The 13722-nt window shown below is 34.1% G+C and overlaps 1 protein-coding gene across 9 annotated transcripts in view; it reads left to right on the plus strand.

Annotated features, from left to right (window-relative positions):
• Positions 1–13722, plus strand: part of LOC149795652 (alpha-adducin-like) — a 160104-nt gene that overhangs the window by 106804 nt on the left and 39578 nt on the right. For 8 of the 9 annotated variants that reach the window (XM_089965476.1, XM_089965481.1, XM_089965482.1 and 5 more), the window contains exons 11-14: positions 416–544; positions 1186–1278; positions 5258–5275; positions 12064–12271. In XM_089965476.1, coding sequence (XP_089821602.1) covers positions 416–544; positions 1186–1278; positions 5258–5275; positions 12064–12271 — 448 coding nt within the window. The remainder of the gene's footprint in view (positions 1–415; positions 545–1185; positions 1279–5257; positions 5276–12063; positions 12272–13722) is intronic. The other variant, XM_089965478.1, reaches the window with a different exon arrangement.

The raw sequence follows: 13722 nt of genomic DNA on the forward strand, positions 1-13722 counted from the left end.
TATGTTGAGCTCCTTTATAGATCTACACATGGGGATACATTATATCCTGGACATCAAGCATGTTATTTATGTTGAGCTCCTTTATAGATCTACACATGGGGATACATTATATCCTGGACATCAAGCATGTTATTTATGTTCAGCTCCTTTATAGATCTACACACGGGGATAAAGATTAGGAACATCTAGATTGTAAAGAAGTGCATGGAATGAAAGCAGAGTTGGTTTTTTGCATTGACATTTAAAAAGACGTAGGTCAGTTTCAATTATTATTTTATTTCTGCCTAAATCAAATGAGTCTTGACATGTAAATTTGCCCATCCAACTTGAAAACAAGGTTTCCTAAAACATGTGCTGTACACCTACATTTCTAGTCTTAATACTAGTATTGTATGAGTTTTCTATTTTGTTACAGTGGATAAAAGAGGATGAAGGTAATGAAGAATCTCCCAAGAAAGGTGGTATATCATTCAAAGTAGAGAATCCAAACCAGTTTGCTCCACAAGGCTCCAACCCAAAAGAATTCAAGCTGAAACAGAAAAAGGTAGTGTTGTTTTAATACCTCAATTGATTGTAGACTAGAAGAGCTTATGGGCTGGTCTGTTGTCTGTCATCAGTTGATTATCCATCCATCCATTAGCACAAGATATTTTATTGCTACTCATCCTAAACTACTTGGATTACTATAAAACTTCACTTCTGCTAAATGGGGTTTTCTTTAAAAGACTTCTTATGATCTCTAGTTGGTCCTAAATGCAGATAGTGGCCATCATGAAAATCTTGTTATGGCTGTTATCCTTAATGGATTGTAAAATGTTTTTTTTTACTAAGGACATTTTATGATGTTTAGTTCCTAATTGAAATGGTGCCTATCTGATGTACAATACGATAGCATCCACAGAGGCCATCTTAAAAATCTAGTTTTTTTGTTACTCTTCTTAAGGAGAAAGAAAGCCATATTGACACGAGGTTTCACTACATAGTTGGAGGAATATTTTAACAACAAACATAGCACAGGTATAGAGCTCTTTATTTGTTTTCAATTTTATTTGTATTTAAATTCATGTTGTTCGCTTTGATAGGTTTTTTTTTTTAATGCAGCTGCCATATTGTACAAAAAAAAACAGCAGCATGTTTGTATGTTATACTTGACTAATAAGTGATTATGTGGATTCTTTTCTGCAGTTAAGGAAGGATTACTATGAGGAGAGAGTGACTGCAGGTCCCCAGTCCAAAATTCTAGAGGGAGTGACATGGGAGGAAGCTGAGAGAATGAAGGTAAACATCTCACTGAGTCAACTGACAGTTGTGTTTTTGAGCTTTTTGTGAACTGATTATGTGCAGTGCAACATAGTAAATGCTGTGTCAAGTATTTAATTTCTCTGTTAAATACATTGCCTAATTACATTACATAAGGATAACTTTCTCTGCAACCTCAGAATTCAGAGCTCTGGAAAGACGGAAGAATGCCTATATTACATAGGCAAAGTGAAGGAACTCTTACAGATCAACTCCCATTTGTACAGGTGGTTATGATCACACCTAATTTTAGTGGACAGAAGGGGAAGTTAACTTGTAAGAAATGCTTCCAGTTGTCTGAATATATAGATGGGGAACTGTTTTTCTGTGATTGGGGGAGGTCTGGACTTGGAGATAGCAAAGAAAGTTACTCTGATGTATGATTAGGTAAGTATTATTGGAGAAACATATAATTTGCTAAAACTTTGCTTTCTGTGCAGATGTGTCAAATTTGTTTACTCATGCCCTTGTTAAGTGCTGTTGAGGTAGATAGAATCATTTCTTATAAGCAAGTAATTTTTCATGTCCTCTTGGAATGTTAATCAGTACTATAATGATGGGCATTAAATTTGGCTCATGGTTCATTGTCATTTATATAACATGATTAATCTCGTTAATCAAAGTCGGGTCTCTACAAAAAAAAAGTCATCTTAAGTCCCCCCATTGCAGATTCAATGTAACTCGAGAATGTAAACAAAATTTTCTGCACCAATTCACTAGATTATTGTAAATGGCAGAGCTGGTGACAGGTATCAACAATAACTAGAAATATAATAATATAGTTTGCAAACTGACACAAATTAAAAATAAAAATTCTTCAAAAGTTAAGAAAAATGCATCACAGAAGTTTTGTCAGATATATATTATTTGTTATGGACAAGTTTGTAATCACTATTAAACTACATGGAGGACTGCCATGGAACTTGACACACACACACATACACACACACACACACACACACACACAGACACACACTAATCTTGTTGGTCCTCATTGAAAATGGTGTCACTCTGACAGCCAATGTTGCCCTCTTGAAAATTTTGTGATAGCTACTAATGATGAATGGACGATCATCTCAACTTGGGGTTTCCAGTAAAAGACTTCATGTGATGTCAAGTTTGTCCTTGGTAAAAATGGTGCTGATAGGTGTCCATCTTGACCATTATATCTGTTTACCTTTTGAATGGATGGTCAGCATCAGTAAGTGGTTTTCATTAAGGTTGTCACTTGTCAGCGTAATGTTTTTGCTGAAAAACTAATTATGATGTCTAGTGGCTCAAAACTAAAATGATGTTGATCTGACATTCAGTATGACCACCAAAATGGCCATCTTAAAAATTTTAGATGGCTGTGCAGATCGATATTGTGCATTCACGAAAAAACTTTTTATAAATGTCTAGTTGGTACTGAATATACATGGTGCCAATCTGATAATGAATATGGCCACCATGGTATCTGTCTTGAAAATCTTGTTATCTTTACCTCTTTAAAATGAACAGTCATATCAACATGGAATTTCCACCAGAAAACTTGCTATGATGTCCTAAGTGAAAATATTACCAATTTTACATTAAATATGTCCACCACAGAAGCTAATTTTTGAAACTCTTTTTCTCACTGAAAAGTATCAGAAATGGTTTTAGCACACGGCAGTAACACAGAAGAAATGGTTTTATCTTGAATTCCTGGAAAATCTTTTCATCCAGATGAGTGTCAGTCCCATTGAAGGACTCTTCTTTGTGGGGTACCAATTTTTGTGGATGTTCTGGTTGCTACACACCACAAACTAAAATGAATAATGATCCTTTTATGAAAACAATAGGACCCTTCTTCAAGCCATGGATTGACGTACCTGTGAATGTCATTTTTGTGCAAAACCTTAATAATTCAAACTCATGATGAAAAAAATTCAGGGTATGTTAGTTCAGTACTAGTATTAGGGTAACCTACTAGGGTATCTGAAATCAGTATATGGTAGTCCAGCCCCATTTATGTAGTACCTACTGTCCACTAGTATCTCCTGGTCTCTGTATACATGATTTGTCAGATTGTATATTGAACGGGTTAGCTGTGTTGCTCAGGTCTATGGCATTTTGAATATTTGAACCAAGGTACAGCCTCATTCACCATTCTTTTGAACTTCATGCAGAACTATGGCATTCCATATGCTTAATAATCGTTTACATTGCACAAATGAAAGCTACAAGCACTTTAATTCTGCATGAATATTATGGAGTCATATTGTTGCATTATTTTGTTTCTAATATAGAACTAATAATTCAGTTGCAAAGGTGTTTTGCCACATTGCAGAGATTTTTAAACTTTAAATTATTTTGAATCTTCTGTCTGGTTGTTGTGGAAATGAAAACAAGTAAATAAACTTTATACAGGTAAAAGAAAGAGTTTAACCAACATAAAGACTTGTTTAATTTAGAACTTGGTTAGGGAGATTGTTATGAAATAAAGATGTCTGTTACACTATTGTGTTATAAGAACTAGCAGAATTTATATTGAGTATTTTGGAGAGTCCACAAAGAAACAAAGATATCTAATTCCCTTTGCAAACAGGTGATTTACCAATTGCAAGGGTAACCATTTTTATGAACATTTTATCATCATTATAAAAAAATATTTTTTGTTTGAAATCTTTATAAATAACTAGTTGATTATGCTGCATTTGAAAATAATACTGTATGGCTGGAAAATCTGGCATTGTTAAATTGTTGGATTTAAAAGACTTTGTTGTGCATTTAATTTTTGTTGTTGTTGCTGTTTTCCAAAATTTTTCATGATATATGTGAAGCATATTCTTTTGCTTTGTGATGAATTTGCAGAATTGTGTAATATTCAGACATGAATATCTGCATATACAATATTTCCCTGGGTGCAGTGTTTCCTGAAAGTGACTGCAGTAGACTGATTAAATTTGTATCATAGCTGCAGAGTTCAGTCTAGGGCATATTTTAGCACCTCATCACACATAATGCCCTTTCAAACGTGATAGGTGCACCACTGTGATGCAGGTATCAAGACTTCTGCCCATTTTTTTAATTTGAAGTGTATTCTTTTCCAATACTATACATAAAGAACAATATTCATTGCTTAGACTGGTATCAGTCACATTACATTAACATGAACTGAATGATAAATAGTCATTATGGTATGCCCCATTTCATTGGACCTGTTATTCAATACTCGCATATAATATCAGAATACAAAAATGATGTCCAGTTAAAAAAAATTTTAAAAAGGGGATGGCTGAAATGCTGCATCAGTAATCATGGCTTGTTTCTGAGTGCAAGAAGAATAGAATGAAATGTTACTGTTGTATTTTGCAATATAAAAACAATTTGATAACTAATGGTGCTGAATATTTTTTGCATTAGCGCATTAGGACAGACATGCAGCAGTTGAATTCAACTTGAACAATATAAGCTTGAAGGCTTGTTCTTTTGGAGTTAGATATGTACTAATTTCCATGCATTTGTAACTTCCTTCGTTTTGAACATACTGGCCAGGAATGTTTGCTTTACCATGTATATCAAATCTGCCTTGTATAAAGCCATAACAATAAAGACTCCAGTAGTTTCATGTTTCTATTCTGACCAATCATGTGCATCAAGAGCAAAGGACCTGTATATTCTATTTGGTGTTGCATAAAATAGGGAATTAACATGTATATTATATTAAGCATAACAAACAGTAGCAATACAATATTGGAAAGCAGTACAAAGAAAATGAAATCTTGTTACATACTGACCCATGATAAATGCCACGTGTCACCTCAAAAAGTATTAAGGGAGCTATTGGCCATATATCCTTGAATTCTAGATTGAACTCTGTAGTTGTGAAATTCGTTGGATAAGAAGAAATGTTATAACTCTGTGGCATGTTCTCAGTTTATGCTCTTTTTGTTTTGCTTTTTTTTGTTTGCTAAATGAACTGAATTTCTTTCAGCTGGCAGAGAGCAGTTTTGTAAGTGTGAATTGATTTTATTGTAGTTGGTACGGATTATAGACTTGCCATGCTTTTGTTAATATTTTGTTATGTTTTGACTTTATTTTTATTCATATATACCTGTTTAGTTTGATGCATTGAGACTTGTCATTTACTTTCATTGTCTGAGATTATTCACTCATAAAGACCCATGTAAGTCTGTTTTTTTTATATCTTGTCAAAGATCATTTGTGGTTGAAAATACATTCATAAAAAATGAGCAGTTTATTTTTAGCACTGCTCAGGAGCAGAAAATACTCTGGAGTCAAGTTTTTTGTTTGGTACTAATTTGCCTAGTATCATGTAGCTCCCATAAGCAGTGAATTTAGAGAGACTGCAGAAAGAAAGGATTTCCAATGGAAAATAGTACCCTTTCTCTACAGTGGCATATATCCACTAATTGAAGTACCCAAGGAAGAAACTTTTTTGGTAAAACCATGCAAACAGTATACCGCAAAATGCATGTAAATTAATTCAGAGTAGACCTCAGTCTCTTTGTAAATGGCCTCTGTCCTCCCCAAGACAATGTTTAATGTCATGCACAAGTTGTGAATCTAGCAACATAGTTTCCAAAGATTTCATTTCCAGTTTACCACCATCACCACCCCACACACTGCATAATGGCCACTGCTATTTCAGAAAAAATTCTTGCACATGTTTTCCTTGTAAAATATGTTTCAAAACAAATAGATAAGGCCAAGAAAAAATATGCATTCCCTATTGCACTGGTTTTAAAGTTACTTGAAAATATAAGACTAGAAAGAGTTCTTAAAAGTGTAAATCTGATGGGCTGAGCAAACTCCTGATGTTACACTTTGAGCAAATCCAATGCCATATTGGAATTGGTCCTGTAGGAAACCATTTCAGTTAGAATTTAGTTTAACTGTATAATTCTTTTCCTGCAAATTGTTAATAAACCCATTCCACTGATGCCCCTAAATGACCATTGAAGCTGGAATATTTACCATCATGCCTGAACATGTACCCGATATACAATGATCACAACGATGTCATTTAATATAATTGATTCGAAACTCAACATTTCCCCCAATTTGCTTGTAAGGCTTATAACTGACAACTATTTATATGTAAACCGTTTTGACAATACTGACAACTATTTATATGTAAGCCTTTTTGACAGTAGTGACAACTATTTATATGTAAGCCTTTTTGACAATACTGACAACTATTTATATGTAAGCCATTTTGACAATACTGACAACTATTTATATGTAAGCCATTTTGACAATCTGTATGTTTTACATTACTCAGATTATGATTATTTCATTTAATGTGCAACTTTTACCTTGTATTATGACAAGATTCAGTTTGCCTTTGTTGAATATACCCAACAATGTAGGTAAAATATCCTTCAGAACATATTTTGTACTGCTCCATATATGTACATGAAGAAGAAGTGCATAATGCACCTGGATAGATTGCCTGGACAGGTACATTGGTCAGTACCAGATGTACCATGAACACGTTTGTTTACATGGTTACCAATTTTGTAAACATTTGCAGGCAGTAAACTAAACTATGGTGTTTATGTATGTAACTGTTGCATCACCTTTTTACAGCTTGTCTTCAGAGTGTTTTGAATTTCTGAAATGTTCAATTGAACAGGTATATTGTATATGCTAATTAGGATCACCTTTTTACAGCTTGTCTTCAGAGTGTTTTGAATTTCTGAAATGTTCAATTGAACAGGTGTATTGTATATGCTAATTAGGCAGCTTGAAGGGCATTAGCATAAATTGTATTTCTTTCTTGTTTGACTTCTGAATAAGAATTAATTGCATGTTTAGACTATTTTGCATGTTTTGTGACATTAGTGCATGTGTTAAGAATTCATCAGGAGCAGAGCAGAACTTCTTTTCACTTATCATCATACCAAACTATAAATATAGATGATTTTGGATTATTAAAAAGGCATACAAATTTAGCTGTAATATAATTTTCATTGATGCAAATTAGGTTTTCTTTTTCATTGTTGTACCCCATCTTCTAACGAGGCAGGAGAATATAGCAATGCTTTTGTCCATCCATTCATTCTTCTATCCATCACACAGTTTTGTGAATGCATCTAGTCCTGCACTTTCTGATTGATTGCCTTTAAAGAATAGTATGGTCTTACCAGAAGATGCACATATTGGCAAATCACTTTGCTCCCACAATTTTTAAAAGTCGCTGCACTTTAACTTGCAGCTAAATGCAGTGTATGATAGAACCTTGTGAACGCAAGTGTTATTACTGTATTTGTTGGATTGTTATGAAACTTGGTAACGCTAAATGCAGTGTATGATAGAACCTTGTGAACGCAAGTGTTATTACTGTATTTGTTGGATTGTTATGAAACTTGGTAACACTAAATGCAGTGTATGATAGAACCTTGTGAACGCAAGTGTTATTACTGTATTTGTTGGATTGTTATGAAACTTGGTAACTGTTATGGTCAACATCTGTAGTTGTGCATATAAACAAATCGCTGTGCTTCTATCATTTTTGTTAGAGTTATTCCCCTTTTCAACTGATGTTGTGCATGACAATCTTGTGAATGCATCTGGTTGTCAGGTTTTCATTAGGTCACCTTTGTAATTGGTTATGGTCATCATCTGCTGATACACATTCCAATAAATCACTGATCTTGCAATTTTTGTTTTGTCTTGTCCAATGCAAGAGATAATTTGATGAATATTACTGGTCATGTGGTGAAACTCAGTACATATTATGATCATACAGAAGCGGATATTGATCTTCTTTTGACTTTGTTCCACTTAATATATGATGGAACTTTGTGAGTGCAAGTTTTCTTAGATTTTTTTCTTTAGTGGATTGTATGAAACTGGGCAAATATATTGGTTAAAAGATACATGTCAACCAGTTCTTTTCTATTTCAGAAGAGTTGCACATATTTTGAGTTTGCACTTGTCTCCATGTTGGGGTAGGGGTGCAATACAGAGCAGGAGGGGTATATTTACTTGAGCAAAGTGCTCAAAATGGTGTTAAATGCATGCTTTTATAACGTGAAAGTTGCATGTCAGTCATTAAAAGATGTAGCTTATCTTTACAATTTGATACCTCTACATTATTCATTGTCTAAGCAAATATTGAAATCTGGAAAATTAGTTTTAAACCTGTTTGCAAACAAATAATCCATAAATTATAGCAGTTTATTTTCAGTTATAGTGCTATGGGTGTGTGTGTGTATATATATATATATTAAAAACAGGTTATCACTTGATCATTTATTGTATTAATTTACAAAAATACTTTGAAAGTATAATGTAGGTACATGAAGGGCATCTATCATCATGATGCAAAAGTCACTTATAGGCACAGAGGATGAAAATAACTGATATCCAGTTGAATTTACAAATTTATTTTTGTACATGAACTGGCACAAGGACATATTCACTTTTTCACACACACACACACACACCTGTCAATAGTAGTCATTCATGGGGAAAAAGCAAAACCGGCCTTTGTACACAGATGACCTTTATACACAAGTTCACCTTTAAAATTGATTTAAAAAAACAAAACAAATGCCATGCAGTGAATATTATTATTATTATTATTATTATTTAACAAAATCATAAAATATACATATATGTTTCCTCTAAATTTGTGTTATACGTAAGATTATATAGTGATCATATGATTTAAACTACTCATTGATCAAAGATTGCTTTATGCACAGTGACAAAACAATATTTAGTAGAAGAGGAATGAAGCCATATTTTAAAATTCATTGTGACCCATGAACTGAGAATTTGCCTGCTTTTGCAGACAAGTTTTAAATATCGAATGACCCTTGACCCTGAAGAAATGGGATGTGTCTCGTATCTCTTCTTCAGGTCAAACTTTTATCTTCAGAGATAGCTTTGATTTACTGGCAAATAGAAGATATCAAACTATGCCTGTCACACTGGCACAAAGGGCAACTTTCATTTCCGGGGTGTGTGTGTGTGTGTCCAGATTTGCCAGATTTTTGCATACGTACTAAATGGATGGTCCCTAACCACTACATACAAGACATTTATATAAGAAATTTGCTTTGGAGGGGAATTAAAAAATGGCCATTTTGAACAGGTGACCACTTAGTAAATATAACCATTCATATACTCTTGCAATACTTATAACAAAAGCTTATTATCCTTTACAATGTATACCTGTATATATCTGGATTGTTATTTAACAGTAACATAGATAATTATATAGTCATATATCAGTAGTGTAATTAGTCATGTAAACAATGTTTTACAATTTTATTTAAGGAAATTCATAGAATCATGTTATTTATTGGTGGAATTATTTATATTTGTTGCTGTTTGAAGACCATTAAGAACTATTGTTTGACTTTTACACCATTGTCTGTACGGATCCTTAATAAAAATTGTCTTGTATGTCTCTAGAGTTCATAAGCAGAAAAGAGTAATATTCTAATTTATGTTCAAAACACTGTCATAAAATTCATTAATAGATACAAAAGTATTTTTTTCCTCCATTTTTAGCTCTACTACAGAAAGTCATATTGACATTCACCAGAATGGGCCTTAATGAAAATTGTCAGATATCTAGTATGGCCACAAGTATGGCCATCTTTAAAATATTTTTATCCTTCTGTATGGATAGTCATATCAACATGAGTTTTTACTTAAAGGCTTCTAAATGAAATGGTACAGCTGTGACAGTGGCCATCTTGAAAATCTTGTTATCACTACTCTTGAATAAATTGTTATATCACCATGATGTTTTTACTGAAAAACTTCTTATGAAATCCATTTGCTCATAAATGAAAATGATGTTGAACTGTTATTCAATATTGTCACCACAATTGCCTTCTTGAACATTTTGTTAGATTTTTGAGATGGATGGTCATCAAAAGACCAAATGCCATGTCTCAGTTGGTCCTATGTGGAAATAGTGCCAATCTGGTATCCAATATGACCACCTAGGCAGCCATCTTGAGAGACTTATTGTTTCTTCAGCAAAACAGAAAGTCATATCAACATAGGGTATCCACCAGATGACTTCTTACGATGTCTTTTTCTAATAATCTTGGTATTAAATGAAAATAGTATCAATCTGACACCCACAGCAGGTAATATGACAATCTTCTTCGTGTTGAAGAATATAAGAGATGGTTTCAGCACTCAAAAGTTTAACAGAAGAAATGGTCTTACTTTTAAATTCATTGAAATTCTTTTCACCAGAAGAGCACCAGTCCCTTTGAACAACTCTTGTTTATAATAGCCACCTTAAGGCAAGCAAATCATGATATCCGTCTATCCAACTGTTGCCTGGTTTGTTTTTGCACATCAACTCAAGTTCTGTACCATCTGTTGTTGCCAAGCTCTGTTAATGGCTTGTATTTGCGATAAGGAAGAATCCTATCAAACGGTCATAATTACTGTCACTGACTGAAAAAAGAAAAAGTGTCTGCACTATAAAATTGGTTCAGGGCTGTTCCATAGGTAAGGTACTTTTAAAGTGGGTTAGTCACCCATACATGGAATTTAGAATTTTCTTATAATTGTAATATGAACTCTGTGAAATCAAAGTACCCTGGTATAGATTTTTTAAAAACTGCCTCTCCTGGGTACCATGTTTGTTTAAATGGAACAGCCCTCAGCATCAGAAGACCAGAACAAAATAGGGGCCATGTGTGGCTGAGTGGTCTGTTGCGCTCTCCGTTAGGATCACTGCCATCTTACCTCTGTCTGCGTGGGTTCAAGTTTCAGATTCAGCCAATGTGGGTATGTGAGAAGCTTGCCAGTAGCTTTTTGCGGGTCGGTGGTTCTTTCTGAGGTTCTTCCTCCACCATTAATACTGACTGCCATGTATAACCTATCGTGTGCTGAAAAGTGGCATTAAATCCTACAACAACAACAACAACAGCAGCCAGAACAAATATTTTATGTAGGTACAAGTCAATTGAATTTTGTAGTCATAAGGTTAATGGTCATGGTCAGTGGGCAAAAAATATGAAAAAAGGTTTATTATGTACACAGATTTCAGTTTTCTACCATTTACCTTCATGGAAATTTGTGGTTGACTTGCACAATTGGTATAAAAAGACGATTTGGGGTGCATACAAAATTATGTCAGAGTTACAAGGAAGAAAATGTTTTTGCAAAAGTACTTTTCTTTTAGACCATATCCCATGACCATAGTTTGTGGAGGACTTGCACTTTTATTGTGGAAGTCGCCTAAGGATTTAGGAGTCTGAAAAGGGGTCGAAGGTATTGTGACTCCAAGAAAAAAGGGTTTTGTACAGAACATTTGTTCTAGAGTAAGTTTCTTGAACAAACATTTTTGATGGATTACATACAGAGTAATAAAGAAACCAATGGATTCAGGGTGTAAAGGTCAAAGGTCATGGTAAGTCTAATTAAAATGGTTTCTGTACATTAAGTTTAGTTAATGGCTGCAAAAGCTGAGCAAAGGTCAAGGTTATTGAGACCAGTTATGCCCTTCTAGTGTCTGAATAAACGTTAAACATGAGTAGGTGTGTAATGTGCCTATACTTTTGTTTAAAAGAAACATTTTGCTGTTGCTAGTGTTGCTTGTGTTAACTCCTGTCAGGACATAGTTATAATATTTTCACAGAAAGTTGTTTAATCAAGGAACAAAAAGATATTTCACCATGCAGCAATTAAAAAGGTGGAGCAAAGTGTTATGCTGAACCATTGTTAAAAATATTGCAGATTTTTACTGTGAACATGAGCACTTGCAGCTTCTTTTACATTTTAATTCAACAGGATGGAAGCTTGAGTGCTACAGGGGACAGTGTAATTGTGATAGGAGCCGCATCGAAGGGCATAATTCAGCGTGACCAGCAGCATAATGTGCAGGTTTACAAATCTAAGTATGCTGCCAATCCCTTCGAAACAATGACTGAGGATGAAATTGAGAGATACAAGTATGAAGTGGAACACAGAGGGGAAAAACTGGAAGATTCGCAGTATGGTAATGAAATTGAATGTTGATTGAAATAAACTTGTGTAGTTTTAATTGTCTTATTTCAAGCTCTCATGGTATTTTTGTACACATCTTAAATAGGGCATATTATATTGTGGTATCTGGACATTAACATTTGCTCTTCTGATCCATAACTTTTTAATGTTCAGTAAGATTTTCATGAAAAAAATTATATATCACAACTAGTTGGTTTGATGGATACCATGGCCAGGTTCCATGCCTCAAGGTCAGTGTTATGGCAAGGAATATTTAATTTTTAAAAACTTGTATCATTGTTTGCATTATCAGGGCTCTCAGCAACCCGAGCATGAACACAATTCGCATGAAATTCTTAGAGAAAGCAATTTTCCTAAATCTGTATCCCTGTGGCATACCTCATTTTCCCTTGAGACGTTTCCCGTTTCGTATTATTGGTTAGTCTTGGCTGATCTGTGGAAGAGGTAATGGCTTTACTTAGCTAAACAGGCATGAAGCCGTTGTGAGAGATTGAGTACTGTCAGATCAGTAATATGCAATAGTAATAATAATGATAACTGCAGTACGTATAATTTAGATGAGGGCACTACAGTATCAGCAGAAACTTTTTAAAAGAATGCAGAAAAATACTTGGACTTGAAAATTTGAGGAAGCAAAATCTGGTTTTTTCTTCTGGGAAATGGATTTGCAGTGATGATGTCGGAACTATGCGAACATAGTGAGAGAAGCTGTTCTCTTAATAAAAAAGTGGAATCAGGTTACATGCAATTTATGCATGGTGTAAGACAACTTGAAAGAAAATCCTTTCATTTAATTTGGAAATACTAACTTGCAGCTGTCAGTTTTTAACTGTCATGAATTTGGCTGGATCATTTAATTGATGTTGAAGGTTACCATGCTCTGCAAAAAAGACAGTCAACCCTATTTGCTGTTGAGAAACTAGCGTGAGAAATGATGACTGCAAAGTAGGATAGTTCCATATAATGAAACTAAATAAATGTATTTGAATAATGAAGGTGCGCCCTGTGCTTGAAGATGTCGATAACAAGAACACCATACGTACATTTGTGAAGAACAGGAAAAGGTAAAGAAACTAATTAATTTGAAAAACTAGCACAGCTTGTTGAGTGCAGTATCATAAATTATTGGAGACAATTACTAAAACATTCCTGATGTGATCTTGTGGTGTACAGAACTGAATCCAGATATGTAATAAAAAAACTGATCAAATTCTTCATTTTCTTTCCTATCTTTTTGAAAGGGAGGCAATTGTGAGTTTATGCCCATGGAGTCCTAGATATAATCTGGGGACTTTGAATGTCTGAGAACGCTGAGTATGGGCGCTTTAGGAAAAGATGTTGTGACATCATTGCATTATGTTTGGGTTAAACCCCCCCAGGTACAAGTCAACAGCCGATATAATGAAGAGTAAACATGATTATGACATTCTTGAAAGTATTGTA

The sequence above is a fragment of the Sinohyriopsis cumingii genome, chromosome 7, assembly GCF_028554795.1.
Source record: "Sinohyriopsis cumingii isolate HCF-2022 chromosome 7, ASM2855479v2, whole genome shotgun sequence".
Classification (NCBI taxonomy): domain Eukaryota; kingdom Metazoa; phylum Mollusca; class Bivalvia; order Unionida; family Unionidae; genus Sinohyriopsis; species Sinohyriopsis cumingii.